The sequence below is a fragment of the Molossus molossus genome, unplaced genomic scaffold (assembly GCF_014108415.1).
Source record: "Molossus molossus isolate mMolMol1 unplaced genomic scaffold, mMolMol1.p scaffold_m16_p_11, whole genome shotgun sequence".
Lineage (NCBI taxonomy): Eukaryota > Metazoa > Chordata > Mammalia > Chiroptera > Molossidae > Molossus > Molossus molossus.
Window position 1 is genome coordinate 18,755,168 of NW_023425346.1, and position 19,817 is coordinate 18,774,984.

The window sequence follows — 19,817 nt, forward strand, 5'->3', positions numbered from 1 at the left end:
TCAGGCTCTGGCAGAAAGAGGGTGGACTGGACTGGAACTCTGTGGAGATACCCGGGATTTGAAGGGTGCTCAGAGTTTTTGCTGAGTCATGGCCACAAAGGATGGTGGCCAGCTTGCTCCTTCCCAGCCACACAGAATGGTGACCAGCTTGCTCCCTCCCAAAGTTGTGGAGAAAAGCAGCAGCCTCTCCCTCAGAAACTCAACCCCACCCTGGTGAGCCAAAGAAATGCAAAATGAGGCTCATTAACAATGAGCATCTGCCCCACTCTCTGGAAATTCTCTTACACAGAACACCTGAGGGCTACATCCCAAGGCCCTGAGTAACTGAGACTAATAGCCTCCAGGTAAAAAGCTAGAAAATAACATAACCTTTCCTGGGCTTGCAAATCTACCCAGGAAAGGAAGACTTGACATTGGTGTTTAATGTGGGCCCTCCCACACTCATCCAAACTCAGTAGAGGGAGCCACAAACAGCAGAACACCAATACCCACAGGAAAAATTTGGCAGGCTCCAAAACCCACTGAGATAGCCAAAGTGGTGAAACAAATCCAAATGAAAGAACAAGAGACCTCTACCAAAGATGAGATCAATGAAATGCAGCTAAGCAAGTTATCAGAGGTAGAGTTCAGATCCATGATCTTGAGGAAGCTCAACAGCATGAGTAAGGACATCAACACCATGAGTAAAGATATAGAAACATTGAAAACCAAGTGGAAATGATGAATGACATAGCAGAAATAAAGAACACATTGGAAGGACTAAACAGTAGAGTAGAGGAAGCCGAGGATCGGATCAGTGAATTAGAAGACAGGGCAGAAAAAATAAACCAATCAGAAAACCAAAAGAAAAACAATTAAAAAACAGGAAGACAGCTTAAGAGAACTGTGGGAAAACTGGAAACATAATAACATTTGCGTCATAGGAGTCCCCGAAGAAGAAAATGAGGAAGGTGAAAGGTCGGCCAAAGGAGGAACACACCTGGGTTCAGGCAAGAGAACTTTATTGAAGAGTTACCTGCCAGGCTGACTCCTAAGGCGGGGTCAGTGCTGGTATCTCTAACAGGCAGGGTTATATAGGGGACATATGGGTGAGGGGTTGGCAGCCCATTGAGGGAGAGGACAATGTGATTTGGCTACTTGCGTAGGTATAACCGCAAGGAGAACAAGGGAAGTTTCTACTTCCACGGTATTTCAACCTGAACACCTGGGGTAGTGTTCTGGAACATCCTGTTTCTCAGAATTCTTTTCATATATCAAGGGAGGAGGGAGTTGAAGACTTTGGCTACAACCCAATCACAAGGGTTAAAGAATATATTTGAAGAAATAGTGACAGAAAATTTCCTAACTTGGTAAAGAAAGAAGGCATTCAAGTTTAAGAAGCACAGAGAGCCCCAAGTAAGAAGAACCCAAACAGGCCCACACCAAGATACATAGTAATCAAAGTGCCAAAAATTAAAGACAAAGAGATAATCCTAAAGGCAAGAGATAAGCAACAGGTTACCTACAAAGGAACCCCCATTAGGATATCAGCTGACTTCTCAACAGAAACAATACAGGCCAGAAGGGAATGGCATGAAGCAATCAAGGTCATGAAAAACAAGGATCTGAATTTAAGACTACACTATCCAGCAAGGCTATCATTCAAAATAGAAGGTCAAATAAAGAGCTTCCCAGACAAAAAAAAGGCTAAGGGAATACATTAGCACCAAACCAGCACTGCAACATATGCTAAAGAACTGCTGTAATTAGTAAAAGAAATAGGAAGAAAAATATAACCAAACTAAATAAAAATGGAAATAAATAAGTACATATCAATAATCACCTTAAATGTAAATGGTTTGAATGCTCTGATAAAAAGACACAGAGTAGCTGACTGGATAAGAAAGCATAAATCACATACATGTTGTTTACAAGAGACCCACCTTACAACAAAAGACTCACATAGGTTGAAAGTGAAGGGATGAAAAAAAATCTTTCAAGCAAACAGAAAGCAAAAAAAGCTGGGGTAGCAATACTCATATCTGATAAAATAGATTTCCAAATGAAAGCCATAACTAGAGACAAGGAAGACCACTACATAATATTGAAAGGATCTATCCAACAGGAAGATATAACCTTGGCAAACATATATGCACCCAATATAGGAGCACCAAAATATATTAAAAATCTTCTAGAGGTCTTCAAAGGAGAAATCAATAGCAATACAATCATAGCAAGGGACTTCAACACCCCGCTGACATCACTGGATAGATTCTCTAGACAAACAATTAGCAAGGAAACAGAGACTCTAAATGAAGCACTAGACCAAATGGATTTAATAAATATCTAGAGAGGATTATACCCCAAACTGCAGAATTCACATTTTTCTCAGGTGCACACTGGACATTCTCAAAGACAGACCATATGTTAGGGCACAAACTAAGTCTCTACAAGGTCAAGAAGATTGAAATCATATCAAGTATCTTCTCAGATCACAATGGCATGAACTAGAAACCAATTGCAATAAGAACATGCAAAGACACTTGAAAACATGGAAGCTAAATAGCATGTTATTGAACAATGAATGGGTTACCATGGAGATCAAGGAAGAAATTAAACACTTATTGGAAACCAATGAAAATGAACACACAATAATACAAAATCTATGGGATGCAACAAAGCAGTTCTGAGAGGGAAGCTCATAGCACTACAGGCCTACCTCAAGAAGCAAGAAAAATTTCTAATAGACTATCTAACCTCACAACTTAAAGAACTAGAAAGCAAACAAAAAGAAAACCCCAGAGCAAGTAAAAGGAAGAAAAATAGTAAAGATCAGAGCAGATAAATGACATGGAGACCAAAAAAAGAATTCAAAGGATCAATGAAACAAACAGCTGGTTTTTCGAATAGATAAACAAGATTGATGGACCCTTAGCTAGACTCACCAAGAAACAAAGAGAGAGAACCCAAATACACAAAATCAGAAATGAAAGAGGAGTGGTAATAACTGACACCACAGAAATACAAAGAATTGTTAACAAATGCTATGAACAACTATATGGCAACAAATGTGACAATCTAAGCAAAATGGACAAATTTCTAGAAACACACAGTCTTCCAAAACTGAACCAGAGAGAGATAGAAAACTTGAACAGACCAATAAAAATGAAGAAAACTGAAGATGTAATCAAGACTCTCCCAGCAAAAAAAGCTCAGGCCCGGACGACTTCATGGGGGAGTTTTACCAAACATTCAAAGAACTAATACCCATTCTCCTCAAACTATTTTTAAAAATTCAAGAAATAGGAAGACTCCCAAACTCGTTTTATGAGGCCAGCATAATTCTAATTCTAATTCCAAAACCAAAAAAAGACACTACAAGAAAAGAAAACTACAGGCCAATATCCCTGATGAACATAAATGCCAAAATCCTGAACAAAATATTAGCAAATCGAATTCAGCAATACATCAAAAAAATTATTCACCATGACCAAGCAGGACTCATCCCAGGGATGCAAGGCTGGTACAATATTTACAAATCAATAAATGTGATACACCACATAAATAAAATGAAAGATAAAAATCATATGATCATATTAATAGATGCTAAAAAAGCATTCGACAAAATTCAGCACCCATTTCTGATAAAAATGCTCAGCAATTTAGGAACAGAGGGATCATATATGAAAGAACTACAGCCAACATCATCCTCAATGGACAAAAACTGAAAGCATTTCCCTTAAGAACAGGAACAAGACAGTGACACTCACTTTCACCACTCTTATTAACATAGTACTGGAAGTCTTAGCCACAGCAGTCAGACAGGAAGAAAAAATAAAAGGGATCCAAATTGGAAAGGAGGAAGTGAAACTGTCATTATTTGCAGATGACATGATATTGTACATGAATAACCCTAAATACTCCATCAAAATCTACTAGACTTAATAAATGAATTTGGCAAAGTAACATGATACAAAATTAACATCAAGAAATCGACAGCTATCTTATACACCAATGATTATTAACTCACAGAAAGAGAAACTAAAAAAACAATCCCATTTACCATCATGGCAAAAAAATTAAGATACCTAGGAATAAACTTAACCAAACAAGTAAAGGATCTATTTGCAGAAAACTACAGGACATTGAAAAGAGAAATAGAGAAAGATATAAAAAAGTGAAAGCATATACTTTGTTCATGGATTAGAAGAATTAACATCATTAAAATGTCCATATTACCCAAAGCAATCTATAGATTCAATGCAATCCCCATCAAAATACCAATGACATATTTCACAGAACTAAAACAAATACTTCAGAAGTTCATATGGAACCAAGAAATACCTCGAATAGCCACAACAATCTTGACAAAGAAGGACAAACTAGGTGGGATCATAAGACTGGATATCAGGTTATACTACAAAGCTACTGTAATCAAAACAGCCTGGTACTGGTATAAGAACAGGCATATAGATCAATGGACTAGAACAGAGAACCCAGAAATTGAACCAAAACATTATCCTCAATTTATATTCGACAAAGGTAGCAAGCACATACATTGGAGTAAAGACAGCCTCTTTAATAAATGGTGTTGGGAAAATTGGACAGCTACATGCAAAAAAAAAAAAAAAAATGAAACTAGACCATCAACTTACACCATACACAAAAATAAACTCAAAATGAATAAAAGACTTAGGACCGCAGGTCGACGCTCTAACTGCTGAGCCAAACCGGCCAGGGCGAATAAAAGACTTAAATGTGACTCGTGAATTCCTAAAAATCCTAGAAGAAAATGTAGGCAACAAAACTTCAGACATCATACGCAACAGAATTTTCACTAATACATCACCTAAGGCAACAGAAACAAAGAAAAAAATGAATAAATGGGACTACATCAAACTAAAAAGCTTCTTCACAGCAAAAGAAACAACCATCAAAATGGAAAGGCAATCCACTGTATGGGAGAGCATAATTGCCAATGATACATCAGATAAGGGGTTAATTTCCAAAATATATAGAGTACTCATACAACTCAACAAAAGGAAGACAAAGGACCCAATTAAAAAATGGGCAGAGAGTGCTCGCTTCGGCAGCATATATACTGGGGAAAAAAAAAAAAAATGGGCAGAGGAGCTGAACAGAAACCTCTTCAAACAGGACATACAAATGGCCAAGAGACATATGAAAAAATGCTCAACATCACTAATCATCAGAGAGATGCAAATTAAAACAACAATGAGGTATCACCTCACACCTGTCAGAATGGCCGCCATCAACAAAGTATCAAACAACAAGTATTAGCGAGGGTGTGGAGAAAAGGGGACTCTCGTACACTGCTGGTGGGAATGCAGACTGGTGCATCCACTATGGAAAACACTATGGTGTTTCCTCAAAAAATTAAAAATTGAATTGCCATTTGACTCAGTGATCCTACTCCTAGGAATATACCCTAAGAAACCTGAAACACCAATCAGAAAGAATATATGTACCCCCATGTTCATAGCAGCACTATTTACAACAGCTAAGATCTGGAAACAGCCCAAGTGTCCATTAGTAGACGAATGGATAAAAAAGCTGTGGTACGTGTACACAATGGAGTACTATGCAGCTGTAAGAAAGAAAGATCTCTTATCATTTGAGATGGCATGGAGGGAACTGGAGTGTATTATCCTAAGCAAAACAAGCCAAGCAGAGAAAGACAAATATCACATGATCTCAGTTATTTGTGGAATATAATGAACATAACAGTCTGAGGAATAGGGTAGACCTAGAGACGTGGAAGTAGGGTACAGACTGACAACCCTCAGAAGAGGTGGGGGAATAAACCACAGAACTTATAGGCATGTACACATAACCAATGGACATGGACAACAAAGGTGAGGACAGGGCAGGGAGGGAGGGGAAGGAGGGTGTCAATGGGGCAAAAAGGAGAAACATCTGTAACAAAAATAAATAAATAAAATCAATAAAGAAAAAATATTTTAAAAAATAAATAGATAAAAAGTAAAAATTAGAAGTCACAGTAAGGATGCCAATTTCCTGCTTAGTCAGATTCCTACACTCTGTTTCAGTGCACAGTACACAGAACGTCCCTCCTGACACATCAGGCGTGGAAACAGAGCAGTTAAAAAGAAAGTTAACAGTGTAGCCTCAGAACATCTGCACTGAGACTAATTCAGAAATTTGAAAGAGGAGAATTGGAAAAGTTTTGTTTCAAAGCTGAATCAGTAGCAATTTCTAAAAACCACTTTGCATTCCTTATTTTATATTTAAAAAGTGAACAAACCCTGGGCAGTTTGGCTCAGTGGTTGGAGTGTCAGTCAGCCTGCGGACCAGAGAGTCCCGGGTTCGATTTCCACTAGGGGCACGTACCGAAAAAAAATAGGTGAACAAGTCCCCACAATTGAAAAGAATTTTAAGGAATCTAAGATATGGTATGATGGCCATGCTGTGCTTTCACTTGTTACTTCCTGGCTGACTGTCACCCAAGGATGCTCACGCCAAAGGCACTGAGCCTTCTGCACACGCGTGGGCCGTGCCCTGGGGAACCCACCACCACAACACTGGCAGGCCTAAATTTCAACCTCAGTGGTCTAGATTTAAACAGAAAACAAACACTTCATACCCACAAATGAAAGAGCAGCTTAGTACTACCATGTTCTTAATCAAAGATAAAAGTATTAGAAGTTAAAATATATATGCGGAGATGGCAGGAGACATTTTATTCCAAACTCTGCACAAAATGAGTGAACCTGTCAGCCTCAGATGAGGAGGTGATCTCTGGCATGTCAGAATTTGGTCCAGGATACTTTGGGCCAGGAATTTCTCCATAGTTTTTTTTTATTTTTAATAATTAAAAGTATATATTTAAATAGCGTTCAAATTGAACTTTGCAGAAAGCCTGAAGATCTCTGCAAACCATTCCAGAGAGCACAGTGTATACGACCCTGGTCTAGAAGTATAGTGGGTGGGAGGGGGGCTCGACAAAGAACAAGCTTCTCAAGCCTACAGCAAAGAGCAAGGTTTTACTCTAAGTGTGACCTCGAGCAAGGATCCTCCCCCTCTTTCGAGCAGAAAACTAGTGGAAAGAAGACTCGGATGACTGGTGCTGCTTTAGATGAAGGGCGTCTCCGCTGGTTTTGCTGTGTGTTTCACTCTTTGAGAGAACAGTCAAGCATTTACTCTGTGCCACGCACTTTTCTTAGCACTTAACATGTATTAATTCACTTAATACTTAGAACCACCCTAGGAGGTAGCATTTATTATTATGCCCATTTTACAGATGAAGAAACTAAAGAATAGAGGTTAAATAACTTGCCCAAGATCACAGTTTGTAAGGGTCAGAACCAGGATTTGAACCCCGGATAGTCTGGCCCCAAGGGCTTAACCACTATATCCTCCCAGCTCTGCGGAGGTAAGAAAATAAAATGATGAAGGCCCAACACAGAAGATTCCAGCAATCCATGCCATCTTCACAGGGAGGGAAATGACACTGGTAGCCCCTGCGGCACTTCATCGCAAGATCCAACACAGAGCTAACTAAGAAAGACTAAAATAGTAACAAGCAGGTGATATACACATAAGCATCTCCTAAGTCCTCAACTAAGTTGGGTTCCTATTGAAGCTGGTTTGGGAACAGACCCAGAAAGGTCAGAATTGGTGAGGCATCTGGGCCTAGTGAGGGCTGGGGTGGCAGCTCCGTCCTTTATGCTGCAGGAGGCTAAGAGGCGCCGCAGGCGTCTGAGGGATGGTGTTTCACATACCTGCTCACATGTCGTCCTCTCTCGACACCCAAAATGCCAGGCACTGTGGTACCCAGTGCTACCCAAGGGGGCAAGGAGGCTTGCGGATTTGCCGTGACCACACAGCTAGTAAGGCAGAGCCCAGACTGTATTTAGGACTGTCTTTCTCATTCCACCACAAAAGCTTTCCCCAAATCTCCCGCAGGGTAAGGATTGCCTGTGCTGCTGGTGAAATTTTTTCAGGTCCCATCCACTAAATAAGAATTTCCAAGGGTGGGCCAAGGAATTTTTTTTTTTATCCTCACTCGAGGACATTTTTGCATTTATCTTCAGATACAGCAGAAGGGAGAGAGAGGGGAAGAGAGAGAGAGAGAGAGATCGACGTGAGAGGGACACATCTACTGGCTGCCACCCACACAACCCCAACCGGGGCCAGGGACAAACTGCAACTGAGGTACATGCCCTTAGCGGGAACCGAACCTGGGACTCTTTGGTCTGTGGGCCGGCGTGCTAACTGCTGAGCCAAACTGGCCAGGGCAGGAATTTGTTTTTTAAATATTCTGCCCCCCCACCCCAATTTTAATCAACACGTAAGCTGTATAAACTATATGCTATGTCATACTGTTAACCACTCTGGATAGAAAGAATATAAATTCTAATTGGATTAGTTTGCCCCCCACCCTTTAGTTCTGTTAATGGAATGGGGCCGTGTGCGAACCTGACAAGCTCAGGGGAGGCCAGCACGGGGCCTCGTAAACTCAGAGAACTAAAGTAACCACAAACAATGGCCTGAAATTAAAATTTTTTAACTAAAAGTTTATGGCAGGTAGTCATGTCCTAGGCCAGCATTTTCTGTGACAAAGGTCTATCTTTACCTTAACTGAGCCTGTCTATTATCTTTTTGCATCTGTGATAACATATCTTTAGAATGTCAAAGTAATATTTCCTTTTTCTGGACCCCTCAAAGCACAGGCACCACTCTGCGGAGACCACTAATCCCCTCATTGTTATTAACTTAATTGTTGACTGTTAACTACCCTGTAGCCACCTATGTAAAAGATGTATGTGTCTATCATTTAATTCTTCATCCAATCCTAAAGGTTTCCCCACTTTGCTTTCTCCCGCCTCCCTAATCTATCACCAGTGGATTTCATGTAACTCACTTGTGTCTTCTCTTTTGATTATAATGTATAAAATAAGGTGCAGCCCAGCCGGTGTGGCTCCCATGGACGTTGTCCCATGGACTGAGGTCCTGGTTGGATTCCCAGTCAGGGCACATTCCCAGGTTTCAGGCTCAATCCCTGGTGGGGGGGTGCAAGAAGGAGCCAGCCGATCAACATATCTCTCTCACATTGATGTTTCTATCTCTCTCTCCCTTCCTCTCTCTCTAAAAAAAAAAAAAATCAATAAAGCTTCTTAAAAAAATAAAATAAGGTGCATAACTGCCATTCTCTGGAGCATTATCTCAGTCTGTTGAGATTTTGCTTCCCAACAATTGTTGACAGTTTGGCTCAAATAAACACAAAAATTCTCTATAGGTTTGAATGTTTCTTTTTTTTTTTTAATTTTTTTTTCTTTATTGATTTTTTTAGAGAGAGAGTAAGGGCAAGGGAGAGAGAGATAGAAACATCGATGAGAGACAACATCGATGGGCCGCCTCCTGCATGCACCCAACTGGGGATCAGGCCCACAACCCAGGCATGTGCCCTGACCAGGAATCGAACCAGTGACCTCTTAGTGCATGAGTCAATGCTCAACCACTGAGCCACACTGGCCGGGCTGAATGTTTCTTACATTGACAATTCTGAGACCAAAGAATATGTGTCCAAACCAACCAACACACAAATAATACAATTTCCTATGTCAGTATGAAATATTGTGACATGTAATGGCCACTAAGATGTAGGGAAGGATCAAGGCTGGACAGGAGCCTCATTGCACCACTTTCAAAACATGTGACCTTAGATCTAATCTATAAAATAGAGAAGTGAAATAGAGTAATGTAAGTGAAAGTATTTACCTAAAATGTAAAGGAGTTTACAATTGAAAAGTACTCATCTGTTTGATACTAGTCCATAAATGTAAATAATATCTGTGACAATAATTAACAATACTCATATCAAAAGCTGTAGTCTTTCATTTACTGGGTATGTTCAGTGTGCCAGGCACCACTCAGGGTACTGGTGATATGGCATGAGAGACAGGCTCATGTGGTGTTTACGTTCAAGTAAGGGAAGGCACAGAATAAACAAACTCAGACATGACGGGCTGTAGTAAGTATTAGAAAGGGAAAGGAATAGAACAAGGGGATGAATAATGGCTGGAGTAGGAGGGAGGCCTCTCTGAGGAGGTGGCACTTGAACTGAGACCGTAGATTAAAAAGGAGCCCATCCTGTGAATAGCCAAAAGAAAAACATTTCAGGCAGATGGAACAGTAATACAAAGGTTCTGGGGCAAAAAGAATTCTAAAGAACAGGCAGGAAACCAACAAAGATTATGTAGCTCCAAGAGAGACTGTATGGGGCATTGTAGACCATGTTCACATACGAATTTTTACCCCAGTATGATGGAAAGTCCTTGAGGTTTTCAGCAAGGAAATTACTTGATCTAAGTTTTAACGCCTTACTCTGATTTCTGGATGGAGAACAACCCGGGAGAGGACAGGAATGGTGGGAGGAGACCAGCTCAGAGGATTCTGCAGGGATCCACGTAGGAAATGCTGTAGGAAGTGCTGGTGGCCTGCATTAGGCAGTAGCAGGGGATGGGGACACATGGGTGGATGAAAGGAACTGGAGTAGAGCTAACAGGTCATGCTGGTGGGTTGGATGTGAGTATGAGGAAAAGGGGAGCCAAATCCAGGGTCCCATTCTGGACATTCCAGAAAGTGGGACCTAGACCCACTCAGGAGCTGAACTGAAGGGGTGGGGAAGGTGGCAGGGAAATACACTGTCATGCATAATCTAAGATGAAAAGCCCTGACAAAATTGGTGGAGAAATTTCTTACTTAAATAGACCTTCACAAAAAGGAGGGTAGAAATAACTCTTGACAAAGAGGGTCAATTAGTTCTTCTTAAATGATTTCATTTTTGTCCAGCTTTTACCCCTCCCCCTAGACCCAAAGACTGAGGGATGAGGGAGGCCTAGGACAGAGAACCCGAGAGAGAGTAGACAGGGAGGAGCAGCCAGGAAGGAGAGAGCAGGCCGAGAATGGAGTGGACACTTGCTGGGCTCCTTGGCCCTAGGAAATACAAAGGAGTGTCTGGACTGTTCTTCTTATCAGCTTTGCCTTCCTTTGTGTCTGTGTCTAGGAGTGACCGTGCAGGCCCTTTCCACGGTTCCTGTCATGTTTAGCTACTGGGTGAGTGTGAAACTTCAAACCATCTCCTTGGTGGGCATAGGCTCATGTCTGGCAAGTAGGTAGATGACTCAATTCTTGACATTGCCCCTACTCCTCTCCACTTCTCCCCTGTAGAGATCAGTGGGGTCCCTCGGCCTCCCACACTGCAGTGTGCCCTTCCACGCCTGTCTTCTTAGCCCTGTTCTTGCTCTAGACCCACATGGTCCAGCAACTGCACATTGCTATGAGACTCCATTATATTTCCACTGGACTTACCTATCTGATGACTCATCTGAGCAGTGCCTTACTCAGTAATTAACAAGCCCGTTTATTCTGAGGTGACAATGATTTTGAGGTGAGAATGATAATAATGGCCTAATACTTAGCCTCTCCCAGGGAAATGTACAATTGAAAATGGGATTCCTGGAGTTGGATGCTTTCCCCAAGTAATTAAGTGTCTGTTGAGTGCTAAAAGTTTCAGGCGTGATTGGGAGCCTGTGGAAGGACATCTTTGTACTCAGTTGGGGGTACACTAAGCACCTGCTCAAACATGTACATATTCACTCGCGTTGTGATTTAAGGAGCAATGGAAATACCACCTGCTCACACATACTTTCCCCACCAGTGCTCATAGTTCCAATCCTAGTGATTCGGTCTCTATCTGTTCCTACGATTAGGTTCATGACTTTAAAAATGTCCTTAAGACCTCAATATGTCTAAATTTATCAGATTGGGTATCATTCTGACTAGACAACTGGGATTATAGGAGAATACCAATTTTCCTGGCAGTGCCGTAAGATGATGTTGAAAAGAAAGAAAAGAATGAAGAAGAAAGAGTTAGGGGAACAGAAAGCAAACTTCATCTGCATCAGCATTTTGCTAGGGAAACTGTGAGTGTCACTGCCAACAGGAAGGAGAAGGAGGGGAATGAGCCAGGACAGGAGAGGTGTAGAACATCCTGACATCTCACAACGAGGCAAGGCAAGGAGGTGCCCTGGTGACTTCAGGCCCTTGCCAGGCCCAGCCTCCTGCGCGTGGGGAAGGGTGCCTGTGTGTGCAGTCTGCAGGCTCCTTTCTGCAGTGGGTGGGGATGCCAGGCCCAGTAACTGTCTGTCCCTTCAGATTAGAGTTCCGCTGTTTCTAATTAATCAGCAGTTTTCTTTGCATTTGCAATGACTGGCTTCTGGTCTTCTGCAGCGAGTGCCTGTCTCAATCTGTGCCTCGGCCTTCTGCAGGGAAAGCTGCTGATAGTGACTAGTGATTTCACCTAGGGGAGATGTTGTTCAGAGTACAGGAAATAGCTAAAGGAGGTTTGAATGATGTGGTTTCCCCTTACCTGTCTCCACTAGGCCAAACCTCAGGACACTTTAGACCTGTGCCAGTTTTTAAACGACGACTTAGCTGCTACTGTACGGAGGCACCCCAGGAGGTTCGTGGGTCTGGGGACATTGCCCATGCAGGCCCCCGAGCTGGCTGTCAAGGAGATAGAGCGCTGTGTGAAAGAGCTGGGCTTCCCGGGGGTCCAGATCGGCTCCCATGTCAACGAGTGGAACCTGAACGCGCAGGAACTCTTCCCTGTCTACGCGGTGAGTGTGTGGCGCTCCATCAGGGGGCACGCGGAGGGTCTGGGCACTATGCTGGGTGCTGGCGGGAGAAGATAAATACTCCACTTCACTGGGAGGGAGAGACAGGCAGATGCCTGCTGACATGCCAGGAGGTAGGAGGAGATGTGGGCAGAGCTCCCCAAAATGAGTGGGCCATTCCACTGGAAGAGAGGTGAACGGAAATGTGCCCTCGGCCAGCCCTGAGTTAACAGACTGAAATCACTTTTCTTTCTATCCCCCATGCTCTCCTTTTAGTCTCGCATATGGAAGCCAAAATGTTACCCTTACCACAGCCACTGTGCAGAAGAACCATGTTAATGACATGTTTAAAAAATGTATTTATTTTTGCTTTGGGAAAAAAATTACTTATTTTTAAAAAATATGAAATAATTTTGAAGAAATTATGGGAAACATAAGAAAGTGTAAAAAGGAAAACATATTCCATAATCCAAAGTAACCCATAATTCCACCACCCAAAGATAAATAACCACTGCTATAGTATATTTCATTTTTTATTTGCATACATCTATATTTTATTTGCATATATCTATATTCTTTTTTTTTTTATCCTCACCCGAGAACATTTTTGCATTTTTTGTTCACACAGAGCGGGAGGGAGAGAGAGGAAGAGAGAGAGAGAGAAACATCGATGTGAAGGGACACATGGAGTGGTTGCCACCTGCACGACCAACCAGGGCCAGGGACAAACTGCAACCGAGGTACTTGCCCTTAGCGGGAACCAAACCGGGTCTCTCTGTACCGCAGGCCGACACTCTAACCGCTGAGCCAAACCGGCCAGGGCTATATTCTATTACACGTGTGATTTCGTATCCTAATTGGAAATTTCCACACTAAATGAAGTCTCTCAATCATGATTTTTAAATAACTGCATAATATCCCAATATAAATTTTGATTTATTTAATCATTTCTCAATTAAGATACTTTTTAAGACATATATTTGAAAATGTATAATAAAAATAGATAACAAAAAATGCCATCAAAATGTTAACATTTGATGAAACTAGATGGTGAGTTTATGGATGCTGATTGGACTATTGTTTAAACTTTCAATATTTGAAATACTGCCCAATTAAATACCTTTTCAAAAACTTAGTGCCATGTACTTCTGAAGCATCCAACTCAAGTGCCCACAGTTCCGCGGTCCTCTCTGCTAGTCTTCCTCTACCTCCTGTTCTTGAGCAACTAAACCTGTTTTCCTTAATACCAGGATTCAAGATGCACAATTCTATATTCAACTGCATTTTTAAATTATTTACTTCCCTCCTAGAACTATGATAGTATTGTTTTTATCGTAAATGCAAAATTTTTAACAATGAATTAAATAGATATCAGTGAACTCACCAGGCACTACAATCACTGATCATTTATTTAGTTATTATCTATTGAGCTCTGACTACATGAAAAAGAAAACTTCCATTTTTGTATCTATGGACACTGCCCACCAGTTGGGAAGCTGCCTGTTAAAATGCCTCCTAACAACCTGAAAATTTTCATGTTCCTCTAAATATTGGGCTCCCTGAAGCTTATTGGCTGCAATGGCTGAGCTGATGCAGTGAATGTTTTCTAGGAACTTTGATGAGCTTTGAAAGAGAATTTACTTATTTGTGCACCCAAGTTTCAGCACAGTGTGAACAAACCTTCTGCTGAAAGTCATTTTATTATTTATTGGAATTGGGTTTATGAATTACTAAGGGGCTCAGAAAGCAGCAGCAGCAGTGTGGGGTTCAAATGGACAGTATTTTCATTTGTGTGACTAGTTGGACCCATCCATCATTCTAACTAGGCTGTTTGGGGCTGGCAGTCTCTGAGGAGGTTCAGGAGAGCATCCTGGCCCCAGCTGAACTGCCATGCCCTGGGGTTGACAGCATGTTTGTTTGGTTGGCAAGACTTGCCAGCCCCACTACTCTGTAACTTGTGTCAGTAACATGGCAGATATGAGGGGTTACCATGAGCCAAGTTGGCTTTGTCACGTCAGGATCAACCTGGAGCTCCAGAGTGTCTGTCGCCTTATTTCCTAGACCTCCCTTCTTAGTGAGTGAGCCCAATAACACACACTCAGGTTAGTCTTCAGGCACAAAAATAACTTTGTGATAAACATGAGGCAGACAGAATGATAGTGGCAGACTACCTACCTCTATCACTTCAGCCACAAGAGCTGAGACAGTTACTTAGCCTCTATCTTCCTTAGTCTCCTTCTCTGTAAGATGGGAGTAATTAATACAAGTGCTCGTTTCATAAAGAATAAAATTAGTTCAGATGGTAGAATTCTTATGACAGCTTTGGTACATGGTAAGTTCTCAGTTAATGTGAGGTATCATTTTGAGGGTACAAGTCTGTCTGTGTTCTCTACAATATTTCACATACGTAAGGTGACCAAAAATATTTGTTAATTTGAATGGAATAGAAATGAACCATCGTAGGCTATAGAATCAACTTTTGTACTAATGAGGAGTTAAATGCCACTGAGATATCATGTCTTTGTCAAGCCCAAACTACCCCAAGAAGTCAATATTCTCTTTCCAGCCTGCATCCATTATCAGGTTTATATTAAAAGATTTCTATCTCTTCTGCTCCCCAGAACTTGTTGAATTAAAAATCCTTTCTCCAATCTACCTTTCGCCTGTCACTTCCAGAATCCCCTGTTGTCCAAGAATTGCTTCTCCATTTAAAAATGCTTATGTACAAAAGTCACACTGTATCAAACTAGTTAGCCTACATATGAATATGTAAAGGTAGGATGAGTCACTCCAGCACCCCAATTTGGAAAATAAATGTGCTAAGAAAAATGTTTTAAACCTTGATAAGCACTAAAACTCAATGCCTATTGAGGGAACTTTTTTAATTAAACATTTTGTTGAATAAAGGTCATTCCATCCAGATGGTATTTGTATTTCCCAGAAGGCCCTGGAACAGGTTTGCCCATGACCTTCATCTCAGTACATGCCTGACGAGGCATTGACAGCTCTTTCCTCTCTAAAGCCATTTCATTCACAGCAGACTGTTCTGGGACTCCGCTGGGCCCCGGAGGCTTTGTGTGAGCCCGCAGACCCCAGGAATTCCCTCCCAGTATCAGGCTCTGAGTGGCAGGAAGGCTTGGGTCAGGCCAGCCTGCTCCAGCCAGCCCTGTACCCCTGACTCCCAACCCATCACTTCCTTACTTTCTACATCCTCAGGTTTCCAAGTGAGGAAGGGAGAGAACACTCCAGTCCTGACACCAAAGATACAATCTGAGCAGTCCTTCCAAAAGAGTAGAGCAAGAAGGAACCAGCAGGGGACATTTCCCCGGCATTTGTGGTATAAAATCAGTCCTTAAGCATTTTGTTCTCAGTCAAAACATTTGAATGATGGATGTTTCCTGTGACTTGTTTTGCCAAACAACATATTGAATTCACCAACCTCAGTGGTAAATCCACAACCCCTCGCTAAATCTAAGTGTCCTTTTTTTATTTTCCAAGCAGGAGCAGAGTTTGTCAATGACTCTTTTATAGAGATCAGGAAACAACTTCAAAAATACTTTGGTTTGTGTATTCAGATCAATTTAGACCCAGAGAAAAGCAATTCCCTAAAATAGTACCCTGCATCTGCTGTTCATCCAAATAAGCCTCTCTCTCATTCCTTCTTTGAAGGCGGCTGAAAAGCTGAACTGTTCCCTATTCGTGCACCCCTGGGACATGCAGATGGATGGACGGATGGCCAAATACTGGCTCCCTTGGCTCGTAGGTTTGTGTCAGCGTGGGGGTCTAGAAAGAGGATCTAATCTTTGTTTCTTTCCAATTATCTGTGGAACACTATGTCAAAGAGAGAAAGTATAATTAACAAGATTGTGCGTGATCAAGCTCTTACTCAGATTAGTGCTATATATATTACCTCATTTAGTTTTAATCATATCCACACAAAACTCTATGAGGTTGACAGTACAATCACCATTTCATAGATGGAGGGACTGAATCTCAGAGTAGTTAGGAGAGTTGTCAAAGTCGCAAAGTTAATAAGTGAAAATGGAATTTACACAGATCAATCTGACTCCAAAACCACCTCACTACACAGACTCCCAAAAAGGCTCCAAAGATAAGAAACCATGCCTGTCTAATAGATTATTTTAGAAGCCACCAGTAGCATCAACTCTTACAAAGAGAACCTTGGAGTCAGAAGTGGAAGGTTGCCTTCTCCCGCCCAAGGATGCGAGGCCCTCCATCACAGGTGACCCAGGCTTTCAACTTTCCTGTTACTTGCTCCTCTCTTCGGCTCTTTGCCTCCTCCGTTCATTCGTTTTCACACGAGGGACAGGAAAAGAGGGGAGACTTCCATTTGACCCATCCAATCTCTCATATCATCCCTGATAAAAAAAAATAATTAGAAGAAGAAAAGACAGATTTGGAATTCTGGGGCCACGGGTGAAAAGTGCAGCTCATCCACAAACCCAAGGAAAAGTGGTCCCAGGTGAGCAGCACTGGATTTTCTTTGGGGGGCCATGATCAATTCCCTTCTCAGCCCAGAGCAATATATTGAAGGTAAAACACACACACACACACACACACACACACACACACACAATTTCAGTTCCAGCTAGTCTATTTTTCCGTATAACCTATAGCAAGTCACTTCACCTCCTGGGTCCCCAGTTCCGCATCTGTAAAAGGAGAGAGCTGGTCTGGATTCTCTTTCTGCTCTGACAGTTCATGCCCCTGGCATTGTTTTTGGAGACCAGTATATTTAGTAAGGCAGCTTCCTACCCATTCCACGCCAAATTTTTGAACAGCAATTAGTAGAGAGAGATAACCTAAGAAGCTCCAGTGCTTTCCAGCTTCAAAGAAAATCTCATCTTAATTCACACAACAGTTTGACAAAGTCTCACAAACTTACTGCAACTTCCCACATGAAAAACAGAGTACAGCACTTGCATAAAGGATCACTTCGTCATTCATTTGTGCAAGATTAGATATAGATATAGATATAGATATAGATATAGATATAGATATAGATATAGATATAGATATAGATAGATGATAGATAGAGATAGAGATAGAGATAGAGATAGATAGATAGATAGATAGATAGATAGATAGATAGATAGATAGATAGATATTGCTCTCCTCCAGCATGTCAGGCTCTGTACTAAGCACCAAGGATAAAACCTCTGCCCTCCTGGAGCCTATGTTCTGGTTAGAGGAAAAAGACAATAAACAAGTACACAGATCATAAACAAACAAACAGGCTAATTTCAGAATTCTCTTCTGGGTGCAAAGGTGGTCACTAGTGGGCTGAAGGACTCCTAGTGGGGGGCGGGGGGCATAAGGACTCAGTAGGAAAGGACCATAATCCAATTTACACTGTAAATAGTCCACTTTGGTGGGGTTATAGTCCAAGTAATTGATGGAAGCAGAATTACAGGACAAAAGGAAGTGATGCTGTTCATGTCCTGCCTGCTGGAAGATCTGCCCACTCCCTGATGGACACAAATCCATCGTGCTTGCAGAATTCCCAAGAGGTCAGGGAGCCAGGGGCATCTCTGTCCATGGAGCAATGGGGCACGATGAGTATCCCCTAAAGCTCCATTAGGCAGCCAGAGATTCGGGCTTCCCCAGGAGGTGCAAGGCTCAGCTGAGGATTCCCCAGAGATTTCTCACTCACAGTATGAAAAGCAGCCATTTGAAAGGCAACCCAGACTGACTCCATGCAAGTAAAGGCATCAGCCACTTCTAGGAGAACAAAGTCCTTGAAATAATTCACTTTAACCCACTTATTTTCAACATCAGCTCTAAGTAGTAGCAAAAAACTGGAAGGAATAATATTAGTCAACATTTATTGATCATTTACTAAGTGGCAAGAACTAACCATTATTATCCCCATTTTACAGATGAGGAAATCGAGGAATGGGGAGGCAACTAATATTTGCTGAGTGCCTCCATGTGAAGTTCTGGCCAAAAACTGTCCGACATCATCTTTGCAAGCTCCACAATAGCCTTGCAAGATGAGCAATACCGTCCCCATCTCATAGGTGAAGCAGCACAGGCTCGGGGGCTCTAAGTAACCTGTCAAAGGCCAGAAAACAAAAAATTGGAGGAGTTGGGCTTCAGCCCAGACTCATTGTACTCTCTTGCCCCACTGCATCCAAAACTGAAGCTGGGGAAATCAGGACAAAAGCCAGGTCCTCTGGCTCCTTGAATATTCTAGCCATAAGGTGACCCTACCTGTAAGTGGCAAATAGGAAGCACTGGATAGTTCTGCTCGCACAGGGACCCCAAGTTTCTCAGCACTGACAATTACTGCAAGCTGCTGTTCCCCACCATGAGCATCACTAAACTTGTTGCTAGAGGTGACAAGCCCTGTACCTTGTGACTGTTTCCTCTTTCAGGAATGCCAGCAGAGACCACCACGGCCATTTGCTCCATGATCATGGGTGGAGTGTTTGAGAAGTTTCCTAAACTGAAAGTATGTTTTGCACATGGAGGTAAGACCCCCATCCATATTGGTCAGCTCAGCAGCCATACCAAAACACCACAGACTAGGTGGCTTAAACAACAGACATTCATGTTTTCACAGTTCTAGAGTTCCAAGATCAAAGTACCAGCAGGTTGGTTCCTAGTGAGGCCCCTCTTCCTGGACTGTAGAAAGCTACCTTTTCACTGTGTCCTCACATGGCCTTTACTCTGTGATGCACAGAGAGGGAGAGAGGGAGAGAGGGAGGGAAGGAGGGAGAAGGGAGAAGGGAGAAGAAGGGGGAAGAATGGGGGAGATGGAGGGAGGAAGAGAGAGGGAGGGGGAGGGAGGGAGAGGGAGAGGGAGAGGGAGGGGGAGAGAGAGAGGGAGGGAGAGGGGAGAAGGGGGAAGAAGGGAGGAGAAGGAGGGAGGAAGAGAGAGGGAAGGGGAGGGAGGGAGAGAGGGAGAGGTGCTGGGTTTGATCCCCAGTGGGGTACATGTGGGAGAGGGAGAGTGGGAGAGAGGGGGAGAGGGGGAGAGAGAGAGAGCTCTACTGTTTCTTCCTCTTCTTATGAGGACACCTGTTGTAGCAGATTAGGATCCTACTTTATGATCTCATTTAACCTTAATTATCTCCTTAAAGGCCTATCTCCAAACACAGTTAAAATGGGGGTTAGGACTTCAACATATGAATTTTGGAGGAACCCAATTCA

At 42.3% G+C, this 19,817-nt stretch overlaps 1 protein-coding gene across 3 annotated transcripts in view; it reads left to right on the top strand.

Annotated features, from left to right (window-relative positions):
* ACMSD (aminocarboxymuconate semialdehyde decarboxylase) overlaps window positions 1–19,817 on the top strand; it is a 78,256-nt gene that overhangs the window by 21,686 nt on the left and 36,753 nt on the right. For 2 of the 3 annotated variants that reach the window (XM_036254411.1, XM_036254409.1), the window contains 4 exons: window positions 11,030–11,079; window positions 12,408–12,644; window positions 16,311–16,404; window positions 19,040–19,135. In XM_036254411.1, the coding sequence (XP_036110304.1) occupies window positions 11,030–11,079; window positions 12,408–12,644; window positions 16,311–16,404; window positions 19,040–19,135 (477 nt within the window). The remainder of the gene's footprint in view (window positions 1–11,029; window positions 11,080–12,407; window positions 12,645–16,310; window positions 16,405–19,039; window positions 19,136–19,817) is intronic. The other variant, XM_036254412.1, reaches the window with a different exon arrangement.